At 33.6% G+C, this 27896-nt stretch overlaps 3 protein-coding genes across 6 annotated transcripts in view; 1 reads left to right on the forward strand and 2 right to left on the reverse strand.

The window, feature by feature from the left end:
* LOC129758656 (cytosol aminopeptidase-like) overlaps positions 1–11032 on the reverse strand; it is a 35861-nt gene extending 24829 nt beyond the window's left edge. For 2 of the 4 annotated variants that reach the window (XM_055756221.1, XM_055756222.1), the window contains exon 1: positions 6838–7257. Coding sequence is in view for 1 of the 4 variants with exons in the window: in XM_055756223.1 (XP_055612198.1) it covers positions 10507–10622; positions 10886–10969 (200 nt within the window). In the remaining 3 variants the exon portion in view is untranslated. Of the gene's footprint in view, positions 1–6837; positions 7258–10506; positions 10623–10885 lie in introns of those variants that run through there. The other 2 variants (XM_055756223.1, XM_055756220.1) reach the window with 2 other exon arrangements.
* A 1175-nt stretch (positions 11033–12207) lies between these two features.
* On the forward strand, positions 12208–13196 carry LOC129756373 (THO complex subunit 7 homolog). The gene is made up of 3 exons (XM_055753229.1): positions 12208–12367; positions 12430–12550; positions 12607–13196. The coding sequence occupies exons 1-3, from the start codon at positions 12358–12360 to the stop codon at positions 13148–13150; spliced, it is 675 nt and encodes a 224-aa protein (XP_055609204.1). The 5' UTR covers positions 12208–12357; the 3' UTR covers positions 13151–13196.
* A 1314-nt stretch (positions 13197–14510) lies between these two features.
* On the reverse strand, positions 14511–15393 carry LOC129755970 (alpha-ketoglutarate-dependent dioxygenase alkB homolog 6). Its single transcript, XM_055752697.1, has 2 exons — positions 15286–15393; positions 14511–15223 (listed from the first exon to the last, which is right to left on the reverse strand). Exons 1-2 carry the CDS (start codon positions 15313–15315, stop codon positions 14597–14599), a joined length of 657 nt encoding a protein of 218 aa, XP_055608672.1. The 5' UTR covers positions 15316–15393; the 3' UTR covers positions 14511–14596.
* Between the last annotated feature and the right edge of the window lie 12503 nt (positions 15394–27896).

Below are 27896 nucleotides of genomic sequence, written 5' to 3' on the forward strand. Positions count from 1 at the left end.
ACACTGCGTATTAAAATTTATTTTTAAAGTTGCTACTTAGAACAATTTTTCAAACCTTTTAGATTAATTTAAAAATCATGATCGATCCAAAATATATGATTTCATATAAAAAATATTAATCAAAAGTTTTAAAATTTTCAATCGCTGGTTTTTAAGCTTTAAATTACAAGCTCTGAGTTTTTTGTCACTTTTGATTAAAACATTGGGTCCTAGAAAAAGAACAGAAGGTTGAAATTATGTTTTATTATTAAAAATTTGGAGTTAAAGGCTTATGGTTGAAGAACACGAAAATTCAGAATTTAAAAACAAGGAAACAATTTTAAAAAATATGTCTTAAAAATTTGAAAAGTTTGATTAAAAAATCCGGCAAGTTGATTAGAAAATTGAAAAAAAAACTGTACAATAAAATTCGGTAAATTTATTTGAAAATTGAAAAAACAATATGGAAACAAAAAATATTAGTTTTTAAAAACATTTCAGGAAGAGTTTTTTCAATAAACATGTTTCACCATAACCATTTTGGTGCTTATTTTTTTTTAAACTATTGATTTGGTAAATAGTGTCCTAAACTAGAAATTTTGTCAAATTCAGCTGAACACATTTAGTTTTGGTGATAAAGAGTTTATTACTAGTAAAAACAAACATTGATAGATAACTGATTATGGGAAAATATCATTACAAGTATTTTTGACATTACAGCAGAAAGTGTAAAAAAACTTGATTCATATAAAACTTTTATTTTTAAATAATATGTTTTTGATTTGAGTTTTTGTAAAAAAAAGTGCAGAAACTTCTCTAAAGATTTTTACTTATTTTCAAAAGTCATTTCAATAACAAAAGCTGATAGAAATATAAATAGTGACTTTTGGTGATAAAAGTGACCATTTTTCAGAAAATAGTGACTTTAGTGACCAAATGATGAAAAAAGCGACTTTTTAGTGACTGACCCAAAAAAAGTGACCAAGTCACTAAAAAGTGACTCGCTACCAGCCCTGTAATAGGTATAATCGAATTAGAGCTTCACCATTTCTTTTAAAGTATGTTTTGTTCATTAAAAGGACATAAAATTCAAATAAAAACACGCATTAAATGGTCCGCTCTTCTTTAATACCTACTTTTGTCTGAGTCATCACCATTGGATAACATTAAATTCAACAATCCAAATCTACAGATTTTCAGAAAATGGCATTTTTTATTAAAATTTGTCCAGTGTGACATCTTTGTTTAGAGAAGTCAACAATTTACCCGATCAGAAGGAAAAAACAAAATTATATCAAGATGAGATATTTTGATACTCATTTTTTTCTATCTAAATGAGTTATAATTCAGTACTCGTAGGATGTTAAAATATCTCAAATTATATCAAAAAATCTATACGATCATAGCTAAATTATATCAGTTTTTGATATGCTCCTATCAAGATTATATCTGGTTCAGATAGCATAGTTTGATATTAGACAGAACAAATCCTATCAAAATTATAGCTTATCAAGATATGAATGCTTCGAGAAAAATTTCTAGTCGAATATCAGTAACCCACACTATTTGCTAAAATCATGCTCCATTTTTTGGTATCCCAGAAATTTGATTCAATTTTATGAATCTGCTGAGCGAAACTCATTAAGGGGGGGGTAGGGTCTAACGGGTATAAAAAAACACCATTTTCACGATTTTTTTCTGGAGCTATCGTTCAAACAAATGTATTCAAATTTTTTGCATTATACAAAGCATTGTTAAAAGAACATTTAGTAATTTTTTCGTAGAAAAATATTGAAAAATGAGCCGGTGACGAAGCATTTTCGAGGATGCCTTTTAGAAAACAGGATTTGCGGTGGACACTATATCTCAGCACAGAATCATCTGAAGTCAAAAAACCAGAGCAAAATATTTTTAATAGATGTTTTTCTGGACCCCAACGTTTTTATTTAACTTAAAAATATTTTTATGAAATTTTTGTGGCTGTTTGAAGTAAAAACTACGATTTTTCACTTAAAAATCCGCCATTTTTCACCTGTAAAATCTCCCCAAAATGAAAAAATCAAAAAATAAAAACGTTGGGGTCTGGTATTTTATATATAGAAAATATGTTCCAAATTTGAAAAGAATCGGATAAGTAGTTTTCAAATGACGATGTCCACGGACTTTTAAAATGTGCTTTCGAGAAAAACGCGTTTGAAGTTTCTGCTCTTGCTTTCTTGCAGTATTAGATAGGGGGAGATAAAGGCCTATAACTTCTACAGTTTTGCTTCAATTGACTTGAAAATTTGACACAACATTCTTGAAATGTTTTACAATAAGAAAATAAAAAAATAAAAAAATCGATTTTTTGAAAATGTTAGACCCTACCCCCCCCCCTTAATGCACGGTTTGGGCCGTTGACTTCGATGTCCGTGTTTCATAAAAAGTTGCACGTATATCAAAATATGATATAATCATTTTATTTTAGGACAATCCGAAAAAAATCTTTATCATTGAAAACCCATTCAAGTCTGTCAATCAGAATAAGATATAATTCAGATCGGAGAAACTTAAAATCGAAAATTTAGAGTACTTAATTATAACTGAATCAGATGTAAATATCTTGGTGAGATACGTTTGAGTTATTATTTTGATATGCTCTCCTGATCGGGAATTTACATTAGTTCAGAACAAAGAACATAAACAGCAGTACCGTTCATAATTGTATAGAAATTGGAACAACTCACACTGTCACTTCGACTTTAAACTTCCATAACTTTTACTCTGAAGATATTTTTTTTATCAAATTTCCTGCGTGAGATAGATCAACTATCACACTATAATGATGTATCACAAAATTTGTGTGTCCTGAGATACAGTAATTCTACGAAAATCGGCCTTTTTGGACTTTTACCATTCAAACTGCAAAATCTCAGAAACTATGCTACGTTTTTTTATTGAAATTCTGGAAACGATATTGTTCTCATGAGTCGTCCAAAATTAGCATTTTTAAGGCTCATGCCCGAAATATTGTACTTCGCGTAACTTTTGATCCTTTCGATAGAACTTTTCAAAAACTTCAGACATACTAACTTTTGTTGAAGTAGCTATTGGTTTCCATGTCACTCTGGTGAAACTGTTTTTCACTTTTTAGTCACTAATAAACCGTCTTCCAAACCGTAAGACATGCTCACTTCTTCAGGTTAAGGGCCCGGACATGCTGAAAATTTTTATCGAACTTCAAGAAGTTTTGAGTAGTCAACTGGAAATGACAAGCAGTGCAAGGAAATTCGGGATTGCTCAGCTGGCAGCTCATGGCGTGCAGGCGATAACGGAAAACGGTCCAAAGGCTGGCGCAACTATTATTTCTTACGTTTCCGACGATTTCCTGGAATACGTGAGAGATAGAGAATCTGCCAAGCTGATGTGGGAATCTTTGAGGTCGACTTTCGGCAAGGTTGGTTTTGCGGCGTTGAATTGCATTCGGAGAAGCCTGTATAATCTCACTGTCACAACGGCATTTGAAAATTTTAAAGAAGAATAATTGCGAATGGATACTGTCAAGGCAAGGTTAAGGAACTTAAACGAGCTGGCAGAACTCGTTTATTAAAGCAGATTTCAAAGGTGAAGCTCTAGTATCCAGAATCAACAAAAAGAGTTTGCCTAGAGAATGTTACCAATTTGGACACAGGCGGATCGAATTCTCGAGAAACAGGAGATTCAGGAACCGTGATGATGAAGCGGAAATAATAATTGATCGGGAGGTAGCTTTGACGATGCAAGATGGTGAATGGATCCAAAATGTAGGCTGCAATGATTGGGTGAACACCGATAGAAATAGAGTTAACGAAGGCTGGATAAACCATGGTGGCGAGAAAATCGGGCGTTATTAGAGGAAGTTTAGAGAATAACGGATTGCAGATACCGGAAGTCATGAAAGAAGTTCTGTTCGTTCTTGGTTTGAAGAACAATTCATTATCAATCAGACAACTTTTGGAGAAAGGTATTAAGATAGTTCTGGAGGAAGATTCAGGAGATTTCAGTAACGATCAAGATGGTGGAAATTTTTGTGGAGAACGAAGTGATAGTTGTTTTGGAGGCGTTGCAATTGATGCCGGTAGTGACCATCATGAACCTCATAGTCAAGAATTGGATGATCCTGCTGTGGTGACCTGTGGTAGTTTCGAGAAAGAAAGAATCTTCGGAAGTCATGTTGATCCTGGAGATTTCATTGACGATCGTTATTGTGGAGTTCACGGAGATTGTTATGGAGATCGAGATAGTTTTAGCGGCATTGCAGGTGACGGCGAAGCCTGTCTCGACGTTGTTAAGGAAGGTGAGCATACCTGGAATAACGAGTGGAATCACTGCAAGGCTCTCTGTAGTAATGGTGACACCGGCGGTGGTGGTGTTGACTATGGACTCAATAGACGGGGTAGAGGTAGCAACAGATATTCACCCAGAGGCAGTTATGATCTTGGACATTGTGGATGCAAGAGTAAAACTTTCAAATGTTGTACCGAGTGTAATCGCTTCAAGATTGGTGCTAGCTATAGCAGGCATAAGCGCAGAAGCGGTGATTGCGGCAGAGGCTCATTCAGAGGTTGAGGTTGTGATTTTGGACGTTTAGACGGAAAGCGAGTCGACTGCATTGTGTTGCGAAAAGATAACCGGGATTGCGGAAATCGTCATCCATCGTTCCTACAGAAAAATAAATTCAACTGGCCGAAATATTTTGATACCTTGAAAAAATCCCTGATCAAAACGCATCAATGAGAGGGAGTGTTGAAGTAGCCATTGGTTTCTATAGGTGGTATGAAAAAAAACCTAACAATTGCTTTTGCTAAACCAAATCGAGCAGTCGAGTAGTCACTTGAAGCAATTGCTTCGGTTGCTATGAAAAAGATTGTTTTGACAGCTGTTTTCTCTGACAGAAACTTTTACTTTTAGAACAAGCTAGTTTGGTATGAATAAAGCCCAAATCTGAAGCAATTGCTCGACCAATCTTCAAGCAATAGCTTTATTTTCTAAGCATGCTCGGTAGCAGGCTTTTCGAATAAAAAAATCTTTTATAACGTCATATATTTATAAAAATTGGTAATCTTGCACTTCAAAACAATTCAAATACCTAGGCATTTTCAACATGGATAAACAAAAATAGAAGAGAAAACCAATTTTTTTTTCATATTCTTGGCGTTGTATGGAATGATTCGTCTTACATGAAATTGAACAAATCGAATAGCAAACATTTCAGATTACCGGGAATAGTGGAAGAACTCCCAACTGGCCCTAACTTGGAATAACACTTTAATAATTTTTAACGATTTTTTTAAGTTTTAACAAAACAAACATTTTTTATTGATTAAAGTAGCTAATTTTAATTAGCAAAACATTTTGTTATTCAGGTGAACTAACTGTTTCTTGCTTGCTAGAACAATTGGAATGGTCCTATCAACAAACGAACATTTCAACCGGCGCTTTTCAGAGATTGTCATGCATTGCCTAAAACACTTTTCGATCGTTCTTACCCGTACCGCTGAAATCGTGGCTGTTTTAGCCGTAATTTTCAATTTTATGATCGTTTTATTTTAATTTACTTAAGAAAACTACAGATTCTGCTTGTTGGATAGCTCCATTTTTCAAAGCAAAAACTATGTTCTAAAGTTTTAGTACACATCCGCTAAGCAAATGTTTATTCATACCAAACTAAACAAATGCTTTGAGCTTTTCCTTCGCTTGATTTCGAGCTAAGTACATGCCACCGAAGCAATTGCTAAACCTTATGCTTACCACTATATGTCACCCTGGTGATAAACTGTTTTTCACTTTTTAATCACTAATAAACAGTCTCCCAAACCGATAAGACCTGCTTACTTCTTCAACTTTATATTTCAACAATCATTCTGAAAAATTTCAAGAAGAAGTGTAAGGTAGTTTCTGAGTTATTGAAGTTTGAATGGTAATAAAAGTCCGATTTTCGTAGAATAACCGTATCTCAGGACACACAAACTTTAGAAAACTCAAATTTTTTATATAATAGCGTGAGAGTAGATCTATCTTACCAAGAAAATTTGATCAAAAAATATAATAGTAAAAAGATATGAAAGTTCTAAGTCGAAATAGCAGTGTGCGTGCCTCCAATTTCTATACAGTTATGAACGGTACTGTAGGTAGTTCCCCCTAAGAACAACAAGTAATTTTAACAAAAAAAAATCTTTTAGGAAAACGCTAAAATTATGTGAATGAGGAATTAAATTTTAGAAAATATGTAAGCCATAAGACAAAAAATTTGATAAATTTCGCATCTGCAGATACGGGAAAAAAAAAATCATATTTGCAAAAAAGTACGAGATGTTTTGATCGTGGATAGCTCATATCAACCTTGAAAAAAAAACTCAAGGTAAAGCTATGGTCTAAAGAACGAGATTATTTTTCATTCCACGCCAAATGCCACAGGTTACGACTGCCGATTTCTCTTGCACTCTCTAGCCCTACCGAATGGGATAGCGGTCAAATGGAATGGAAAGTCGATTGCTTAACGTGATATATGTGACAATATCAGAACTTATTTATGCTTGGTACATCAATCCACGGTGCAAAAGGATACATGGCACGATGAGAATGTACTTTAAAGCCTATTTTTAGTGAAAGCAGTTCTTTGCTCAACACTATCGCTAGCGATTTATCGATCGATAAAGCCCGCTCATATTGTGGAGAATGTGATGTCTCGATAGCTACCGTTCCCTGGCGAAATTTTGTTGCTTGGTTTTAACAGATTATTTGAAATTAAAAGCTTATGAGTTCCAAACTTATCACATGATCCAAATAGGGTGATAGTAATAATTACTTTAGATAAGATAATGGACACAACTTGCATACCTTCATTGCAGCTGTAAGCCTATATTCGCCGTTTACTGGCATTGCAGCTATTATTCGTCACCTCCAGCATTAATTGCTTCCGTGCTAAATCATTTCACTATCACTGTCTCTGTGGAAAAATTAAGCACTCTTCACATCACAAGGTACCTCTTGGGAAAATCAAACAACAGAAATTGTGGCTAGCTTCCGAGACGTTAGAACGGTGAAAAGGAGAATAGTCAAACACCAGGAGTACACGGCTTGTCTCATAACGTGTCCCGAGGCAACTAACAGCCGACAAACTGATCTGAATTGGAACGAGCTAACGAGACACTTTTCATTAGCCCAGTTCTGTGCTGCCGAGTCGATGGGCCAAAGCGTCGTATGAAAGAAAAGCATGGAAATGGGAAAACAAACCGGATTTCGGTGACGACCGCGCACGAGGAGCACAACCGAGCCGGCCCATCGCGGGTCTCTGTCAAGGATTGCCAAGGTTTCCGTGGATGGCGTTGTTGGCAATGCAACAAACAAACCTATGCAGGAGGCGCGGGTAATCGGCGGGGTTGTTTCGCTATTATAATTGTATTATAGGTCCGCCTTCCTCGCGGTGCCGGTGCGAGGATATGGACGAACATAATACATATAGAATGCAAGGATGCGATAATTTAGAGCAGCAAACTAGCGTCCTCTGACAGTGGGCCATGCATAGAAACAAACACGCATTTCATTTCTAAAAGGAAATGATTATTGATATTTGGGATTCTGTATATCTAAAATTAAAATTGGATAAGGTACACCGGGGTAAGTGTGGACGCGGGGTAAGTGTGGACGCGGGGTAAGTGTGGACGATGGCTATAAAAACAATACTGTGCACTATTTTTTCAAACTTTTGATGCAGAATGTTCAATTCACTTGTAATCTATCCAATAACTGTGAAAAAGATACGATTCAGACAATAACGGTTGTTTACAGCGACTTTTTCGGAATTTTCTATTTTCAACTACGATGTCGAGTTGATGTGCATCTTTTTCAATTGCAAATTTCTCCTAAACTAGCTGGCTCTCGATGAAAAACTCTACATTGAAACAATCCTTACATTCCAAACAACCAGTTAGAAAAAGAAACGGCGGTTAAAAATTAAGAAAAAAGAGTTTATTTACAAAAAACTAAAATTTTGTCTCCAACCCCTACCTGGGGTAAGTGTGGACGGCTTTAAAAAGACTTGATGTTTACACATTTTTTCAATTTTTTGTCCTTCATCCTTTATGAGTTGTATTATTTAGCTATATTAAGCATTCGGATCATGAAAATTTGAGTAAAGTACTTATTTATTCTGTGTTTTTGATGAAATCGGATCTCGTGTGTTGTAACATAAATTACACACTATAATTATAGTATCATGAACTTTTTTCAAAATTTTGGACGGTTCAAGCAATAAAGTAACGTATTCAACCAAGAAAACACAATTTTTTTGAAAATTTCCTGAGAAATCAAAGGGAAAATCTACCGTCCACACTTACCCCATAAAGCGGGGTAAGTGAAGACACCAGCCGTCCATAACGATTTGCGTGATAACTTTTTTCGCTTTGCTTCTGTCGAGCTCATCTCTTCAGCTTTTGTAAAAAACATGTTCTGCATCACATTGAACGTCAATTTATCAAAATTGCTCCAATGCTGATTTTTTTATGATTTTTTAAAGTTGAACTATACGAAAACCCGTCCACACTTACCCCGGTGTACCTTATCATTTGAATTGTACTTATAAGTAAAAGATATTTGAATTTGTACAAATAATCATGTCTAGATTTAGCTTAGTTTATTGTAAAAACATTATTGATTTCCTGCATTGTATTTATTTAAAATCGCGTTTTTTATATGTTTGTAAATTGTATCAAATTCGGTTTTCATTGCGGTGATATCCTTTCAATTTAGGTTTTCTGGAGTTGGAACGTTTAGGCATGGATTATTTTGCATTTCAAATAGGTAGTGTAGTTTATTTAAGCAAAGTTCACCCTTGTCCACGGAGATCGTGGTAGGGGTTTGGTCAATTAAGAGAATATTGGCATAGATAAGGGATGAATGGTTGATCCGATAGATGTTGAAATCCCAATGATAAAAAATAAAAAAGACAAACATTAATCATTACTTTCAAGTCTCGATGCTTATTTAGCATACCCTCGAGATGGACATACCTCACTTCTACCCTTAATTACTTTTTCATCTTACGGTTTTAGAAGGAATTATGTGTAATTTCACAATGTAATAGGTTATGAAAACTTGTAGAACAATCGATGCATGTGCATAAAAGTTAGAGCCTAAAAAGCTATATAAATCATAGCTATACACTTTCTTCTGCAAAGTTGCACATCATAACGTCGCGCATCTTTTGAATTCAATATTGATGAAAAATCTTAATCCAAAGTACACTTTTTTGTTAATTTTAATAATTTTTTTTACAAAAAATCATAGTATTGCGTAATTTAAAAAATCATACATACAAATTGAGAGTCCAAAACAGTCCCAATAAATTTTTAGTTTAAAACTTTCATTACAAAGAAAATTTAAAAAATATTAGAGACACATGTTTAATACTTCTTCAAGATCTGAAAATGTTCTTAGGACAAAATGACGAAAAAATGGCCTTTTTCCAAAAATCGAACCAGTGCGACCTCTAAACATCATTTTTCTGAGTCGCCGCCATATAAAATATTGTTTCTTACACCCAAAGCTATCATTTGAAGCTTGAGCCCCCAAAATCCCAGACATAGTACAATTTTGGGCCACCCTAATGTGCATAAAAGTTAGTGCCTAAAAAGCGGTTAAGATTAAGAACAAATGGTGTCAAATTTCCATAAACACTTTAGCGACCCTTAAAGTTAATCATCAAATGAGCTGAAATTTGGCATTCTGTCAGACCAACGAACAATTTAAGACCCAAGGTTTTGAATAGGGATAGGGTTGACAAACCCATATTTTTGCACCACCCTAATGTGTGTATGTAAGAAAAAAGGTCGGTAATAAGCTTTTAAGAAAAGCCGTATTCAAAAGAAATTGGCTGGTAATAAAAAAAAATTGATAATGCAATACCAGTTATTTTACCATCCTCCAAATGAAATATGTATCTTAAAATCTCATACAAAATTCAGACTCGTTGCGCGACCCCTTTTCGTTGTCCGATCGGGCTCAAATTTTGCGGGTCACCCGCACTGCACTGCCAATGATTATTTTTAGCATGCAATGTGAGGGATAATGTATCAAATTAACATCAGTTTTAATCCATTTGATGCAGGACTTAAGGTGCTTTTTACGAACAGTGTATTTTTGTTATTTAATTTAAGAAAAAAAAATGACATTGTAACCTCTGAATAAGTTATCTGATACGCATGGCAGTGCGATGAGTGGGGTTTCCACTATACTTGAAAGATAGAAGATGCCATTCATCATGGGAGTTGTTCAGCCAGGTTGAATATGCATCATTTAACCTTTTTTTTTCTTGTCAACGAATTAGTCGAGCGATATGATATGAAAATGTATTGTTCAAATTAGCCAAACTTTATCGCTGTCGTTTTACATGCTTCACAACAGTATCTTAATTTCCATGATGGACATAAAAGGTTAAAGTGATGATAAGTACGTACATCCAATAATGGTGTCGCATCAAGAGCGACAAGAAAAGAAAGCGGTACTTACATCTTAATCTGCTCAAGCAGCTTCCCGGCGGTGGATTCGTTGTATTTTTCGGCAAATTTGGTGAACTTCACATCGTCATTACCTTCAGAAGAATACACGCCAAGCACTAGACCTCGCTATCGGATTGATTATATTCGAATGAGGTGTTCCATTTTGCAAGCACAATTGGCGGTATATTGGAAAAAAAAGTTACGTTTCGCGATGGGAAGCCAATTTACATGGTTGGCAGGGAAAACATGAAGAAAACGAAGACACCGTCCGCGATGTGAAAAATGTTGCACAAGTCGGAAGAGCGTTACGAGAGGAATAAAAATCAAGAATAAATGATTAATTTCGTTATTACCACGACTGATTCTTACAATAGGTCGGAAATACTTACTTTGTTGGACATTGAAGAGAAGAACCTTTGCGCTAGCACTGAATTTCTGTATCTAACCAGCAGATAAGAGCGGACGATTGCCATTATACTTTTTCTGACATGACAGAAGAGAAAAAATCGAGGAAAAAGACGAAATATACACCAGAGGTGCCAGGTGTCCTGATTTATCAGGATTTGTCCTGATTTTCGAGAGACCGTCCTGATTTTTCAAAAACTTTCGAGTTGTCCTGATTTGTGAAAATTTGTCAATAAAATGTCCTGATTTGTCCTGATTTTCATTAAACTTCTTAAATATGATCGAATTTACAGCTAAAGTATGAGAAAATTGAATGAATAGGTTATAAAATAGTTAAACCCACTTAACAGATGGTTATCTTCGGATCAGATGCTATTTAAATGGTGTTTTTCGATATGAACTACCGGCCGGCCAACAAGCTGCGTTCTGTTGTTGCATAAATCAAGGCGTTAACAGCACCTGTATTGCGCCTTTATTTATGCAATCTAAGCAGAAATTCTTATTATTTTCATGAATCACGAGGTGTCCTGAAAAATCCTGATTTTTAACTTCGCGTTGTCCTGATTTTTGACGAAACCACCTGGCACCCCTGATATACACGCTCAAAATATGGTGAGTGAAAAGATTGGAATGCTCGAAATCGATCAAAAATAAGGCTGGGCGGTTTTCTTGATTTATGAATAAACTCAATGATGAAAGGATTTTGTAAATATAACAGTTCCAAATCATTTTTGGTTTCACCATACTATAAATCATTCTTCTTCTTCTTCTTTGTGATGTTTATTGACGATTTGCAATCAACTTGCTATTAATTATTAAAACTGAAAGCTTAGATAATAATCAAATCATGGAATTATTTTATAAATAAACAACTCTTGAAAATATGATTTTGAGCAGTTTATCTTTCTGTTTTTTTTGTTTCGATTATAGTATTTAACATATTAAATGACATTCGCTACTTATCCGGTACAACTTTGTCCGATGTTTATTCGCTTTGAGCTCTTACTCACGGACATCGGAAAACAGGAATAGGCTTTCTTAGAATTTTTATAGAATCCTATTGAAATCTTATTGAATCCTATTAAAATTTTATAGAATCCTAATGAAAATTTTTAAAATCTTAATTTCAAGAAAAATTAAACTTATGGAATGTTTTTTTTGTACCAGAAAATGTGTAAAAAATGAAATTTGAAGAAAACTTCTTCATTAATTTGTGTATGAGAAACGCCGAAATTCGTTTTGATTATTTTTAACCAATTATAGCTATGAAAATCTTAGTGTGTATGACGATCATTGGATTGACAGGTAAACAATCATCAAAAAAAGTTTTTCATCGCGGCATTTGCTGTTTTATTTCCCTCGAGCATCCGACTTTTAGTTTGTAATAAAGTGATTAAAATTGTAATAATTTCTACAGTAAAACTTATCGTTAGGTCAAGGCAACAAACCTTTTATCATGTCTGACGGTGAGCTTACTTCGTATCAATATTTGTAGCAGTGTATTAAGTTTTTATAATTTTGTTTTCAGAGGAAGTTATTCGGCGTCGCCTGCAAATTGATGGCGATGGAACAGGTGATGATCGCAGATTGAATGATCTGCTCAAAACATTCGTAAAATGGTGCAATTCCACGGATACGACAGAGAACAGGTAAATTTCATGATACTTGGTAAAGAAATTAGTTTTAAAGTGGTTCACATTTTCAGTCAAGCTATTCATGATCGACTTTTGGCTCAGCTAGCTCAATGCGAATTTGCTATGAAAAAAACGGACTTTTGTGCCAAGGTGATGCAGCAAGAACTAAAAAACTACGCCACCATATCGGACACCATTGAATCTGGAATCGAGACCGCCAAAACTCAAATAGTTCAGAGCAAACAAAATCTAGTGTTGGCCAAAAAGATTCGCAAAAATCGTATGGAGTACGATGTGTTGGCGAAGATTATCAACCAACAACCTGATCGCAAAAATACCATCAAAGAACTGGATACACTTCGCAAAGAGCTCGATGAACTACAAGGACAAAAAGCCTCCCTGGAGCGGAAATTGCAAACGAAAAAGAAAGACTTTACCGTTCTTATGCGATCGATTGTGGAGCTTCAAAACAAACTAGATGCAATCGAAGACGACGTACATGAGCAGTTAGAAGAAAAGATGTCATGTGACGAAGAACCGGTATTGAGCGTAGATGATTTGATGAGTCCGGAAAACGATCACATTGTACTTTTATCGCCGGAAAAGATAAGCTAGACAATAAAACATTTTTGCAACCAGGAAAAAATGAGTATGAGTTTGTCAATGTACGTAAAGAAAAAACTTTTTCAAATAATGAAGAATCCGATGTAGTAATATCTGTGAACAATGAAAGATAACGCAAACTTTTTAATAGCGTAAGAATTATCTAATTGAATCATAGCAAAAAAAAACATGATTTTCGAAAGACTGAGAACACAATCAGGTACCTAATGTACTTATTACGATAATTTGCCATTGGATCGATAAATTGTAGTATTGCGGTTACTGGGAAAATTTCTAATCGCGCGACGGTAGCCTTCCGTGCGGTAGGCTAGCCGGAGCAGTAAACACAGTTAAAAAATTCACTTTTACTCACTAATTTCATTGAAAAGTTAAGAAGTAAATTCTTGAATCAATCTTCAAATCATTATTTTGCAAGAGAGGACAAAACATTAAGTCATCGGAATGAAATATTATTATTCTTAGAATTCATTGAGATTGAATTAATTACGAGTGTTAAAATCCCAGACAAAACAAAAAACAATCTACGTTATTGAAAACACATTTTTCCATAGCCCGAGAATTAACGAATTTGGCATGAAGAAGATTTTTGATGCGATAAATGCGCCTTTGATACTTTATATGCTGGTCGAATTCAATTATGTTGTCGTTAAAATGTAACAAATCGTATATGAGAAGTTAAAAAAAGGAGTTGTGTACGGTGAAAAATATATTATAGGAAATAATACCATTCGCATCGCAAAAAATTGAACTGCGCACTCATAACTGCGAAATTTGTGCGATTTGTCAGGTTTTCATTTTTTTTCGTGATTTTGTCCGCTGATTGACCCCATCGCAAACAGGTTTTTTTTTATTATTCATTTTTCCGTGATTTTGACCGCTGATTGACCAAGCTCAAGGCAAACACATTTTTTTGTTTTATAAACAATAGGTAATCCGATAATAATATTTGGTGTACATGTTCGTTTGACAACTTTTTATTAAATCATCTTTCAATGTTTTCCGCTTGTTCATCCGATTTAATTTCAGTCGATAAATAATCCTTATGTAGAACAATGCTCATTTTTTTCATGAATACTGTAATTTTTTTTTACAGTGGTACCCTACGGGAGCCCAAATCAGCTATCGCAGAAATAGAAAAAAAGAGTGGATCAGCAATACCTAGGTAGTTTCTTAATCACAATACGAAATAGCTGAACTGTATGCAAAAAAGATACAACATTTTCGGCGCCTTGAGGTCTGCAATCGGTAAAAGGATAATCAACTCTAGAATCTTACGCCTGCCGCAGAAATGCTCGAAGAAATTGCTTGTAGTCAATTTTTGGTTGTTTTGACATAGAGAATTTACTTATCATTTCAATGTACCTAGTTTTTTATTTGTCCAGGGAAATCAGTCTTGGAAAGATTGACAATATATACGAATAAAGACCGCAATTGATTTCAAAACAGTTTAAGCTTCATTTTCGTTGTTTTTGGAACATGTCTAATGGTGAGGGATATTCTGGTTTTTCTTGGCAACACATCGCCGAGCTGAACTCCCTCGCAGTGTTTCAAATTGTTCAAACTGCCATCAACTGCATCGGTATCCGTTTCGGCAATTGAGTGCAAATATTTGTGGTACATGTCGTCCTTCAGGATCAGAAGACTTCTCGGTTCCACCAACAATTTTGCAACCGGACGCCGTTCGTCGCTTTGGTCTTCAAATTGCAAAACTGTATGTGATCCACAAGAAATGGTCGTTATCGTAGGATAAAACAAAGGTCCATCCAGATGCGGCATTATACCCTGACCGGGTTGATATTCGTTGATAAGCACGTGGTTGGCCTTCCGATCACTCTCGAAAACATTCGGTTGAAGTTGGTTCACTCGGTCAACATAATTAGCAAGCCAAGTTGGAATTTCTTCTGCAATCATGCCTTTAGGGTGGGGGACACCTCCATAGTTGATAAGCCGTCTGTGGGCCAATTGTGTCCACCGAGGTTTGGGAGTTCTTTCCACCATTGAAAGAATGTAAGATTCTTCTTGTGAAGTTAGGAAATCAGGAATGTAGTATACATTGGGCGGACACTAAAATTAGTAACATTATATTATAAAATGTAATAGAATTATATACAGGTATAGGTAATTACATTTGAAATCCGAAACTGATGGAAATCCATTTGAAAACTTTGAATTTTAAAATTATTTACCGCGACTCACAAAAATAACAAAATTAGTGTCAAAACAAAGAATGCACACGAACAGCAGTATTGGCACAAATGTTAGACCAGTTCAAATGCCTTTTTTCTTGAATAGTTTTTAGACAAGAGAATTTATATAAATTCGAAAACAAAGTTAAAACAAACGAAATAGAAATATCATCTGGTTCAGGTTTGTTCGAAGGTGTTTGATTTGCTGAAAATTCATGAGTTTTTATTTTCGTTTGTTTCAGAGCAAGTCCAATGGTGTTGGGAAAAAGTGGTAGGAAATTTGACGTCTGTAGCACAGATGGGAATTTTTCTATCGTGAAATATAGACCAAAAATGTTGGCAGTCCACCGGTGTGATAGAATACGAAGGTATAAAATCGAAAGCAACCAGCGATGCCAAGAGAATTTGCTTTTCAGTAATTCTACTGACTTTTTGTATTTTGAATTCACCGTTTGAAAATTGAAATCAAATTCATTTTACTTTATCATCAACTTGAACAGTAGTGTCAATATGAAAATTTTATTATTTACATATATGCATAAATAAGTATTTCTTAAGTTATAATGCATTCCAATATTAAACTGTATTCTGCAGAATTAGGAGTTTTTAATTGGAGTGCATTTGATTACACGAGTTGATAAAGTTTTTGAACTCTTCCTAAAACTTTCATTTTCAAAGTGATAATTAAGTATGTGACAAATGAAAAGTATAGGTATTTCAGACACAAGCCAAATTTTACTTCCGATACGACGCGACGCCTACGTTTGATCTAATTGACACTTGTCGAATTAACAGCGAGGGTTCCGTTTTCTTAAGATGATGGATCCATTAAAGACGGCGTTCCGAACTTGTTACCGGACATTCCGACGGAATATCTTTTTCAAATAAAAAAGCGAAACAATTTCCTACTCCCGAAAATCGCTCAAGCAAAACAAACAGAATTTATTTTTCACCCAGCTATCTGGCATCTCTGCGCCTCAAAATGTATTCGATTGGCAAGGGCATGAAAAAAATTGGCCGTAAGTTTTAAAGAGTTTATTTACTTTCTTGCAATTCGTATCAATTCAAGTGATAAAATATTTAAGAAAAAAAGAAAATATCACTTTATGTTAAAATCCTGAAATTGCTCAATTTCCTATATTTTCCCCTCAACTGAGGTTTTGAGCATAAGATAGATGGCAGTACCGAAGCGTTTCATGCACGAATACTGTATTGCAACGCCGACTCTATCACTCGGTTCGGTGCTGCAAAACATCGTGTTTTTATATCACCCTCAGCCAAAAAGTGTTATACGATACAAATTTTGCAGCGCGAAACTGTTTGAATATCAGATTTTCCCAACACCGGTGTACGGCAAATGTGTTGTGATGTGTTGTAAACCTTCGAAATTTCCATCTTCATCTCAACCAGTGAACTTGCTCTTAGGGTACGAACACAGTGAGCGCGAAGCGAACTGCGAAGCGAAATATTCATTCACCGGATGAATTTCGCAAGTTCATTTTTGAAGGCCGGCCACAGTGTACGCGAATTGCGAAGCGGTTCAACACTGAAAAAAAAACCTTCTGTTTTGCAAAAATTAATCACTTGTGAAAAAATCTTTGCAAATTAATTTGCAGAATCAAAACTGTGAGCGAGGGATACGTACCGCGCCAAAAAAAAAAATCCGCGTTAATTCCGAAAAACCACGTTAACTCGGAAAAACCTTGCGCGTTCTAGGACCGCGGGGATTATGAAAAGGAATCTCAAGGTCATGAATTGCCTGGACTTTATGAGTACGTCGGAGAATAGATTTTTGACACCCAAATCCTGTATGACGGCTTCAGCCTAACACCAACATGCTTTAAATGACTGAAAATCGCATAAAACAAGCATAATGTGGATATTAGGTGAGAAGAATTAATTAGAAAAAGTCGAAATTTGCAGTCTGACGCTATGAAACGCCATTTCAAAATACAATACGGCAGCTTTCGCTCAACTTTTAAATATTTTAAATGACTTAAAATCGCAAGAAAAAAAATCTACCAAAACTATGACAAAAATATAACAAAATAATGAAAAAAAAATTACAATATAATAACAACAAATATTACGAAACGCTGACAAAACTTTGATAGAAATATGACAAAGGTGACACAAATATTACAATATGATAAAAATATACCAAATCTATGATAAATTTGACATCAAAATGGCAAAGCCTTGACCAAATTTTCAAAAAATCTGACAAAAATTAATAAAGTTGACTAAATAATAACAAAAAATTAACAATAATTCCAAAATTCGAAATAAGAACTTTAACAAATACTTGACAACATTATGGAAAATATGAAAATTGAAATAACAATATGAAAAATATTATAACTAATCAAAATTTACAAATATGACAAAATTTTGCAATAAAATTAAGGTACACCGGGGCAAGTGCAAACTCGGGGCAAGTGCAAACGATCAACTTTCCTCCGTTACAAAAAAATTAAAAAATATTTCTTCTTCTAGAAGTTGTTGTTGTTGTCCAAACCAACAATCTGACATAGATAAACTAAACTTTCTTTAAATTTTTCACTAAAAACACGGCACTGTTTGATTACACACGAATTCAAGTACGTACTAGACATGAAAAGTGTGTTTTTGTTTTGCTTTTTTTGGCTACAAAAAAGGGCATTCAAATCCGATTTTTCGCCGAAAGGTGAGTGTTTGGGACTGATATTCAGGTGAAAGCAGAAAATTTATGATAAATTTTCAGTAGACTCTAAAAATTGTGAAAATAATATTCACTCCTGCCAACCCACACTGCGGGGCAAGTGCAAACGACACTACCGGGGTAAGTGCAAACGCACCTTTAAGCCGTGTAACATCAGACATTAAAAAAAAATCATCTCAAAAATGGTTCATCATTATATTAGAGTGGTCAGAAAGGGTATCCAAAGTGTTGTATCTGAAGCGGATATTCAAAATTCCGTAATGCCTTGGCAAATGAAGGTCTTTTGCTTCAAACAACAGTCAGCAAAACTGAAGTTCTAAAAAGTAATTAATATAGCACAAAAACAGCAAATACATCAAAAAAAAGTTGATAAAACTTACCGGAACATGTATTAAATTCGTTTTAGTAACGATACACTGACGCATCTTTGAATAAGTTTGGAAAAAGCATTGCGTTTGCACTTGCCCCCATAAACGGGGCAAGTGCAAACTTAGAAATTTTTTCACAAAAGTGCCGTTTCTTTTTACCAAAATTTTTTAATTTTTCACTTTCTACGGGAATTTGTTGAGAACCATTTTAATGATGCAACGAACGATAATTGATAATTTTTGAAGATTTACATATTTTTCTAGGACATGTGAAAGTTGAACTATGGTGAAAACCGTTTGCACTTGCCCCGGTGTACCTTACATAAATCTGGCGATACTATGAAAAAAATCTTACAAATGTAATAAACATATATGTAACAAAGCTATGAAAAAATATGATAAAAATTTAACAAAACAACGATAAGAAAACAAAATTATGACAAACAGTTGACAAAGGTTGTTATAGTACTGTAAGATTTTTGTCATTTTATTTTAATTTTTGTAATAATTTTGTCATGTTTTCATTTGTCGTATTTTTGTCATAGTTCTGTCAGATTTTTTGTTCATTTGATTGTGAGTTTTGTCTTTTTTCGTTCGATTTTAATCGATTTAACATCTTCTCTTCATACTGAAAGCACTGACCATACTGACTGGACACTCGATTTCGTTTTCTGGATAAGTTTTCCAGAAAAAAAAACAAAAAAAAAATCATTTTTCCAACAGTACGCAATGTCGATTCCAGAGTGCGCATGGATCGATTTGAAGAAATGCTACCCCAGTTAGGAAATGCCACCCAACTTTAAAAATAAAACACGCAATTTCTACGATAAAATCGGGCTGAACAGGACCATTTTTCCTACAGGGCATTTTTTTGTCAAATTTTTCAGGTTCGCCACCTGCCGTCGGTATTGCGAACCTGCAAAATCTGACAACAAAAAATTAGACAGAAAATGGTTGAATTTTTGTTCTAAGAGTCAAGTCAGTGTGGTCAGTGCTGAAAGTCTTACCCAGTACAACTGCATTCGATGATTACTCTTGTATTTGAACTCACGGACATTTGCTTAGGATGGTTTTTTAACATATTCAACATTATGTCATTTTTTTTTAATTTTGTGTTTATTTTTTGTCAGATTTTTGAGATTTTATTGTAAATTTGTTGTTATTATTTTGTCATTTTTGTAAATTTGTTGACAAATATTGGTCCTTATATTAGTTCTGTCAGGTCATATTGTCAAATTTTGATTATAATTTTGCCATACATTATTTTTCTCATTTGTCATAGTTTTGCTGCTTTTCTGTGAATTTTTCCTCATATTTTGTCTATTTTTTTAAATTTGTCATATTTTTGGCATAATTATTTTACCACATTTGTCGTGTTTTATTCAAAGTTTTGTCATTTGTCTTTATTTTTTTTGTCATATTTTTTAATTTTAGTAATAGTTATTCATATTTTCCCACAGTTTTGTTATATTTTTGTCAATATTACTTTAGTTTTATAACACTTGTCATATTTTTGTTTATTCATTTCATGCTTTTTTAAATTTTGTTAAATTTTTGTCAGTAATTTTTCATCAAATTTTTTATCCCTTTCACTCATTTCTTATATTGTGGATGGACCATACGATTTTCAGTTCTTTATTGCATTTTGAATTAAGCGGGAACCGCCATCTTTTATTTCAAAATGGCGTCGGACAGCCAAATTCGACTTCTACTTATTGAGTACTTTAATTCAATACCCATATTGTGGGAGTTTCGTGTGCTTTTCAGTCACTTCCAGCATTTTAAAGTTGAGTGGAAGGGGCCATATTGGATTTCAAAATGGCGTCGGATAACAAATTCCAACTTCTATCCGTTCAGCCTCTTCACCCTATACACATATTGTGGGGCTTTCATGCCACCGGTCGTTTATTGCCAGTTATAATTTGTTTCAATTGAAAAAGAATGAAGCCGCGTTTTTTTTTTCGAAAAGCCGCGCTTAAAAACCGCGCATTTTTCATTACCAACACAGAAACGGCAATGATAATTAAATAAATAAACTTTTGAAAAAGATTTTTTTGATAAATCATTTTACGATAAAAAATATCCGAGAAAATATTTTCAGTGTATGTCCGGATGAACAGGATGAATTCGCGCGATCCAGCCGGGTCTTCGCACGAAAATTCGCTTGCACTGTGGCCGGTCGATGTTTTTTCAACGTGTTTCAATGAGAAGCGGTTTTTCGCGCGAATTGGAAATTCGCTTCGCACTTCGCACCGCGCTCACTGTGAATTCGACCTTAGTGTACGTGAAATCTGCGAAAACGAGTTATAGCGATTTCAATTAGGAACACTATAAATTATGAAATTTTTTTTTATTTTGTAAAATGTTTGTCATTTCCGTAATATTTGTAATTTTTATTCTTTTTTTTTTGTAATTTTTTAGACGTTGAGGAGTCCCAGAGAAAATAATCCATCTCATCGAAGCACAGTACGAGACATTTTCGTGCACGGTTATGCACGATGGTGTCTTGTCCGATCCAATTCCGGTAACTGCTGGAGTGAGACAAGGTTGTATTTGATCACCGTTGCTTTGTCTCATCGTAATGGATGAGATCTTGACTGGATCGATTAACTGTAGATAATTTAATATTTTAATCTTATAATATTTTAACGTTTTTTTAATAAGGTTTTAAGGGCACTATTAAACTTGAAATATGAGAAGTGTTCGGATAGAAATTAGTTGGATGTTTTTCGCTTCACAGACTGGACTCGAATGAGCCCCTTTTATTGAGACTTAATTCGTCATGCCTGAACACTCTCTCGATAGAGATATGTCGACTGCATAATGCAATTACAGTGAAACACTGTTATACAACAGATAAACCGAAGATTGTCGTGGAATCGTTCGACAATGGAGCTGGACAACAAGTTGAGAAAGTCGAGTGCTTCCAGTATCTTGGTAGCCAGATAACGCCTGGTGGGGTTGCAATGAAAGACAACGAAACCCGGATCAGAAAGGAGGCCTGATTTGCATTTGCGAGTCTCCGGAACTCCGGAAGTCAACTTAAATGTCGAATCCGTATTGTTGAACGAGTGTGAAACTGGATCTCAAACGAGGAACTACATTCCCGGTGTCATCAAAAGGCGCTAGAAATTGAGATTCGAGAGCGTAAATGGGAGATGGATTGGGCACATACTGCCACTTGAATGGAATCCAGAAGGGCAGCGAGGGAGAGGCAGACCCAGAAACTCGTGGCGGCGAAGCCTAGCCGCCAAAATCCGAACTGTCAACGAAATTCTTGACTGGGACAAGGATTTTTCATTTTTGAAATTTTTGTTCTGTTTGTTTTTATTTTTTCATTTTTGTAACTTTTGTACTTATTTTTTATTTTTTTGTGATTTTTGTTATTGTAATTTTTAAAATTTTGATTTTTTTTAATTTGGTTATTTTTGTGTTTTTTGAATTTTTTTTTTAATTTTTATGATTTTTACAATTTTAGTAGATTTCTTTATTTTGCAAATTTTGTAATTTTTGTAATTTCTATTTATTTTGTAAATTTTGTATTTTTTGTCATTTTTTGTAATTTTTCTTAGTTTTGTAATTTTTGTATTTGTTGTAATTTCTAATTTTTCTCATTTTTGTTTGTAATTTTTGTAGTTTTTGTTATTTTTGTAATTTTTGAAATAAGGTATAATAATAATTATTGTAAGTTTCAGTTTGTTCCGTGGGATAGTAAATATGTGACATCATGATCAGAGCCTGTCGAAAAATGTGAATCCTCTGAACTTTCATCCGAGAGATTTTTCTTAGATATATTTGCCAAAAAATTGTTGTTAACGCGCTTCGTGTCTGCTTTTTATCCTTATTAACGTAAGCTAAATTTGCCATAAAAAAAATAATAATTTTAGAATTTTTCGTATACATAACAATGAGATTTTTCATGTTTATAAACCTGTCGACGAAGTTTCACCTGAATCTATTTTCATCATTTCTCTATCTGGGGACTTTGGATTATCCTGGTCAAGTCAGTAGAAAACCCTTAAAAGTCGGAGCTAGATGATGATTCCATGTTTGTTTTTCCACTACCTACTTGTTTTCAACTGGCAAAAATGTAAACGTTCTAATGGATTCAGCCTAAAAGTTTGATCCTTCGGCACCAAACGAAACAGGATTTTCATTAACACGTTATTTTATAAATAGCTTACAAATATCGATATTTTTTTTACCTGTGTCTTCTACAGAATGTTAATCTTTGCTTTAAATTTCGAAAATACAGTTTATCTCAGCTTTGATAAAAATTGTAATTGTTGATTTTTTTTGTGTAATACTTGTAATTAGTTGAAGTAATTGTAATTTTTGTAGTTTTTGTTATTTTTGTAATAATTTTTTTTTTAAATTTCTTTAAATATTTGTAATTTTTTTTGTTACTTTTGGTAATATTTGTAATTGCTGCGGTTTTCTTATTTTTTGTAATAAGTTATAATGATTGTAATATTTGAAGTTGTTTGTTCTTTTTTGTAATTTGTATTTTTTTTTGTAATTTTTGTCTTTTTTGTGGTTTTTGTTATTTTTGTAATTTCTGAAATTAGGCATAACAATAGTAGATATTGTAATTTGGAAGTTTTTTGTTATTTTTGTAATTAGTTATAGTGATAGTATTTTTTTGTAATTTTTGTAGTTTATGTAATTTAAAAAAAAATTGTAATTTTTCAAGATTTTTGTTATTTTCTATTTTTTGTAACTTTTGGTGATAGGTATTTGTATTTTTTGTAATTGCAGTAATTTTTCGTAATTTTTGTAATTGGTTATAATTATTTTTGTAATTTTTTGTAACATTTGTTATTTTTTTAAATTTTTGTAATTTTTGTAATCTTTTAATTTTTGTAATTTTTGTAATCTTTTAATTTCTGTAAGCTTTGTTATTTTATAAATTTTTTTAGTTTATGTAATTTTAAATTTATTTAATTTTTTTTTATATTTTTCAATTTTTGTAGATTTTGTTATTTTCGTGATTTTTTTTTTTGATTTTTTGTAGGTTTTGAAATTTTTGTAATTTATTTTAAATTTTGTTATCTTTATTATTTTGAAATTTTTGTAATTTTTGTATTTTTTTTAATTTTTATAATTTTTGTAATTTTGTATTTTTTTTTAAATTTTGGTATTTTTGTTACATTTATAATTTTTGTATATTTTGTAGTTTATATAAGTTTTGTAATTTTTGTGTTTTTTGTAATTCTTCTATCGATACACTCCACGCTTTCTATTGCTTCTCTGTAAGCCTTTTGTATTTTCTTTCGAAAAATTCATGTTATTCAAGCCTTATGTTCTTCCTTTCTTTGATAGCTCATATTTTTGTAGTACTGTCCATCACTTTTGAAAATGTGATAATTCCATAAAATTCTTCTTTTTTTATTACACACACACACCCATATTACTTTAAAAGTTCAATAAATAAATAATCAAGCTTACATGGGTTGGAAGCATCTTGCTTAGAATTTAGTGGCGTTGTTATTTTTTTGCACACCACTCTACATAGAAATCACCATTTATCTACTCTTTGTATTGAAGCTTATCTTTGGTTCAATTTGTTATACAATTTTTATCAAAGATTTGTGGGCTGATCTCATAATTAAATCATGTAGCTACTTAAGTATTTAATATTTTTAAGTTTATTCTGGTCAACTTCTGATGCATTAAAATGTATACTATAGCTGACTATTTTATTTGATTTATGATATTCATGATGCGGTTCACCCAAAGCTTTGAGGTGTCCCGCAAAACAGAACGTAGCCGGAGTTTCCCCAAACGGATGAGATCATTGAAATCCCGCCCAGTCGATACTTCAGGATATGCTTTTCGGTGATACTTACATTGGTTAACACACTTTTGAGCATGCCCGGTTCATTAAAAGTTGAAGAGATTTTGCTCAGGGAGTTTCAAACGAGCCGACCAAACAATTCCACGAAGCTCTTGACACGTACTTAAACGTAAGCGTTTATGTTAATTTTCTACCTGTAGCCGAGCAGTTTCCATTGAAGCTATCATAGTTACCCCAAGAAGCCCCGGGTCAGACCAAACCTACAACACTCATGAAGCTCGATCTAGAAGCCGACCTCACTTGATAGATCTCATCTTGAGTCTGTTAAGCCAGCATCTAAACATATTTGAAAAAGCACTTGCCAGTTGGAAAACACCATAATCCATTTTTAACTACTGTTCCGAAGAGCATGAGGCTCAATGAACCAAATCATTGCTGTATTTGAAAGGTTGCACGATTTAAGCGGCATTTTTACTGAATAATAATCTCTTTAGTGGAAGCGGTTTGGCTTTGATTTTTATTTGATATCTGTGATAGTTGCGCATTCTCTATGGTGGCAGTAGGTAAGTCGTGAGATATTGATTTCTATAACTATTGTTTTAGTAGAAAAATTTTCCTTTATAAATATGATATCTTTGAATTAAATGTTGCTTGTTGGACAACTAGGTTTAAGTGGGATAATTATGAAGAAAATTACTCAGTTCTTTATACTACCAGCTCAAACAAGTATTTCTTCAATGTTGCAATTTTTTGGAAAGAAACAAAAAATGAATGACTTTCATTTCAATTTTATGTTTGTTATTTTCAAGTTGCTGCTTGTGGATTTTAACGCTTGTTAATAACTCCCTTATATATGGGTTAATTATTAAAGGAAACGTAATAACACACTAGCATCAGCGCATAATTTGTGGATATATTTTCAGACAAATATTTATCACATTTTTGTCAAGCATTGCACCGCCAATGTAATTTTTTGAATCTTTAAGTTGAGCTGAATAAAATAGCCAAATCCACCATATGTTAGCTATATTAGCGATGAGCTGATGAGAAATCCTCGATAGCCAAAACAACTTTACAGCAACGCTGATTTGTTCGTAGATATCAATGTTGATCAAGTAAAATGGCACGTTGAATTGAAAATCATTGCCATGGAAAAGGCAACCATACGAATTTTTTTAACAACTAGTAGACTTTTTTATCCGTGTAGGAGAACATCTTGTAATGTCAAAAAAATAGCAATAATAAACCAAAAACTAAAAACTATCCTAAAATTAAACTAATTGTAGAGAGAGCGAATGTCTGCAATGGAAGACTGCATTGATTTGCCTCTGAAGTTAGAGTTGATTCTGTTGGCCCTCTCTTCGATCGATTCAATGCCCGCAATCCAATGAAGATTTTTGGTACTGTGCCAAGGTGGAATCCCCAAAATCATCTTCAGAACTTTGTTCTGAATCCTCTGGATGGCTTTCTTCCTCGTCACGCAGCAGCTAGACCAAATCGGAACTGTATACATTATCGCTGGTCGGAACAGCTGTTGTAGATAAGCATCTTATTTCGCAGGCATAATTTGGATTTCCTGTTGATGAGAGAATAAAGAGATTTAGTATATTTATTACATTTAGATTGAATATCTTCAATGTGATATTTGAAAGTAAGATTCCGATCAAGTAGTAAGCTCCAGCGCACACAGGAGTATTTCACCCAAAAACCTGGCCAAAACTCAAAATTGAAATTTCATCGGTTACTTTTATGTCAATGTTTATTTGATTCTTGAATAAATTTAGCACCATGTGCCGGTCAGTTTTTTTTAAATCTGATTTGTTTATAAGCTGTTTCAGCTGTCGAAACTTTAGTATTTTTATGAGATAGAATTTTTCTACAAATCGTTGAATCAGCGCGACTACGTCATATCAATGAATAAAACTAAAGTGACTAAAAAAGAAAATTTGAAATGGAAAACTTCAATGGAGGGATGTTGAATATTTTTAAGTATAACAGACAAAATTCGATGACTATAGAGACAGTACGCAGTGCTTTGAAAACTATTCTATTATTTTTTGTTTTAAACGTTGATTTTTTTTTACAAATTAGTATAATTGTTTATGTTCCCAGCAAGTCCCGGCAAAATGTTTGATGTCATTTAAAAATTGATAACTTCAATAATTATGTGCAAAAGGAAAAACTCGCGCAACCTCGCGCAACCTCGCGTAACCTCGCGCATTTTTGATATTTTTAAGTTTGAAGTTTAAAAATATTGATAGATTTTTTCCACAAAAAAGTCACGTAGAACTTCGTTAATTTTAAATTAAAGCTCAGTAAAATTTATGTTCTTTTTCGAATATTTTCAAATGTTATTTAACTTTCGAAAACAAATAAAAAATCTAGATTTTTTTGAATTTTACAACTTTCCTAACCTGGATTATCTATCATGTCTTATAAATGTTAGAAAATTTCTAATAGAAATTTATGAAAAATTACGAAAACGGTAAAAAATTTATTGAATGATCTTAAAAACGTGTGATGAGTCAAAATAAACTTTTTTACTGATTTCTAAACTAAAAAATACTTTTGGCCAACTTTTTATTCGACGTACTCCTGTGTGAGCGTTACGAATTGTGACATAGGGGAGGGGGAGAGGTATGCTCTTAGTTACGTAACGATTTTTTCCTTACCAATTTCAGTTTAATCGCAGCTATTATGATTTAATGCAATTTTTGCAGAATGATAAGCCATCCAGATAATCAGCTTAAAATTGGTAAGCTTTTTAATGATTCTGAGATAGACTCCTTGAACTGTGTGTTGGATATACAAGAAATAATTGCTAAAAAACCGAATATTAGATATGTATATTTACCCCCAATAACTCTATTCAACCTTAAGACGGAAATTTTACTATTTTTCCTAAATTAATTTAAAAAATGCAATTTTGGTTATTCCGACGAATATTACTTAGTGGAGTATATTTTACATAATTGTTTAATTTATTTTGCTCCTTGAACAAACTAAATTAAACAAGGTAGATCATCAGTTAACAAGCACAGCACATCTAGTAATAAGACAATCATTTTATTTTATCAGAGAGTTATCATCAATGAGTACTAAGAAGCGATTTGGATAGATATTAATTCCGTTTCGAAGAACGTTAATAAATTTGGGGGATGGGGGGGGGGGGTTTATTATCAGCGTTACGTAATTTTAATAGGGCGTGACGATTTGTGACATACGGGGGGAGGGGGTCAAAAAAGTACATTTTTTGCGTTACATAATTTATGGATGCCGCCTTATACAAATCCACACCGCTTAACCGATCAGCCTGAAAGTTGGTACAATTATGTGTTTGGACCATGGTAAGGTTTAAGTAATAGTTTTGAGCCCCTTCCACCTAAGAAAAGGGACCCTCCCATACAACTTTCGGTTTTATTCACACGAACCAAAAGTCATGGCACTCATTTTATCAACCGACTTTTCTTTGGCGGGTTGTTTTCACCATCACCATGGACTGGGTATAAGCAGCAACCATCCAGCAGCTCATGTGTAATGGACAGCAAATCAAAGCCTGCTAATGGTGAAAAATTTGTTAGCGAAATTTTTGGCGTTTATTTTTCCTTCTACTGTTTGTAGCACGGGGCACAAGCACGTGGTTCTTGGATGAAATAATGAGGCTACATTCAGGATGAAAAAATTT

Source organism: Uranotaenia lowii, chromosome 3, assembly GCF_029784155.1.
Source record: "Uranotaenia lowii strain MFRU-FL chromosome 3, ASM2978415v1, whole genome shotgun sequence".
Taxonomy (NCBI): Eukaryota; Metazoa; Arthropoda; class Insecta; order Diptera; family Culicidae; genus Uranotaenia; species Uranotaenia lowii.

Excerpts from the sequence above, each read along its gene's own strand:
- LOC129756373 (XM_055753229.1), top strand. Across the intron at positions 12,551-12,606 it reads ACGGATACGACAGAGAACAG|TCAAGCTATTCATGATCGAC; the intron begins GTAAATTTCATG and ends TCACATTTTCAG.
- LOC129755970 (XM_055752697.1), bottom strand. The coding sequence starts at position 15,315 with ATGGATTTCCATCAGTTTCGGATTTCAAAT. Across the intron at positions 15,224-15,285 it reads ATCAGTTTCGGATTTCAAAT|TGTCCGCCCAATGTATACTA; the intron begins GTAATTACCTAT and ends TACTAATTTTAG.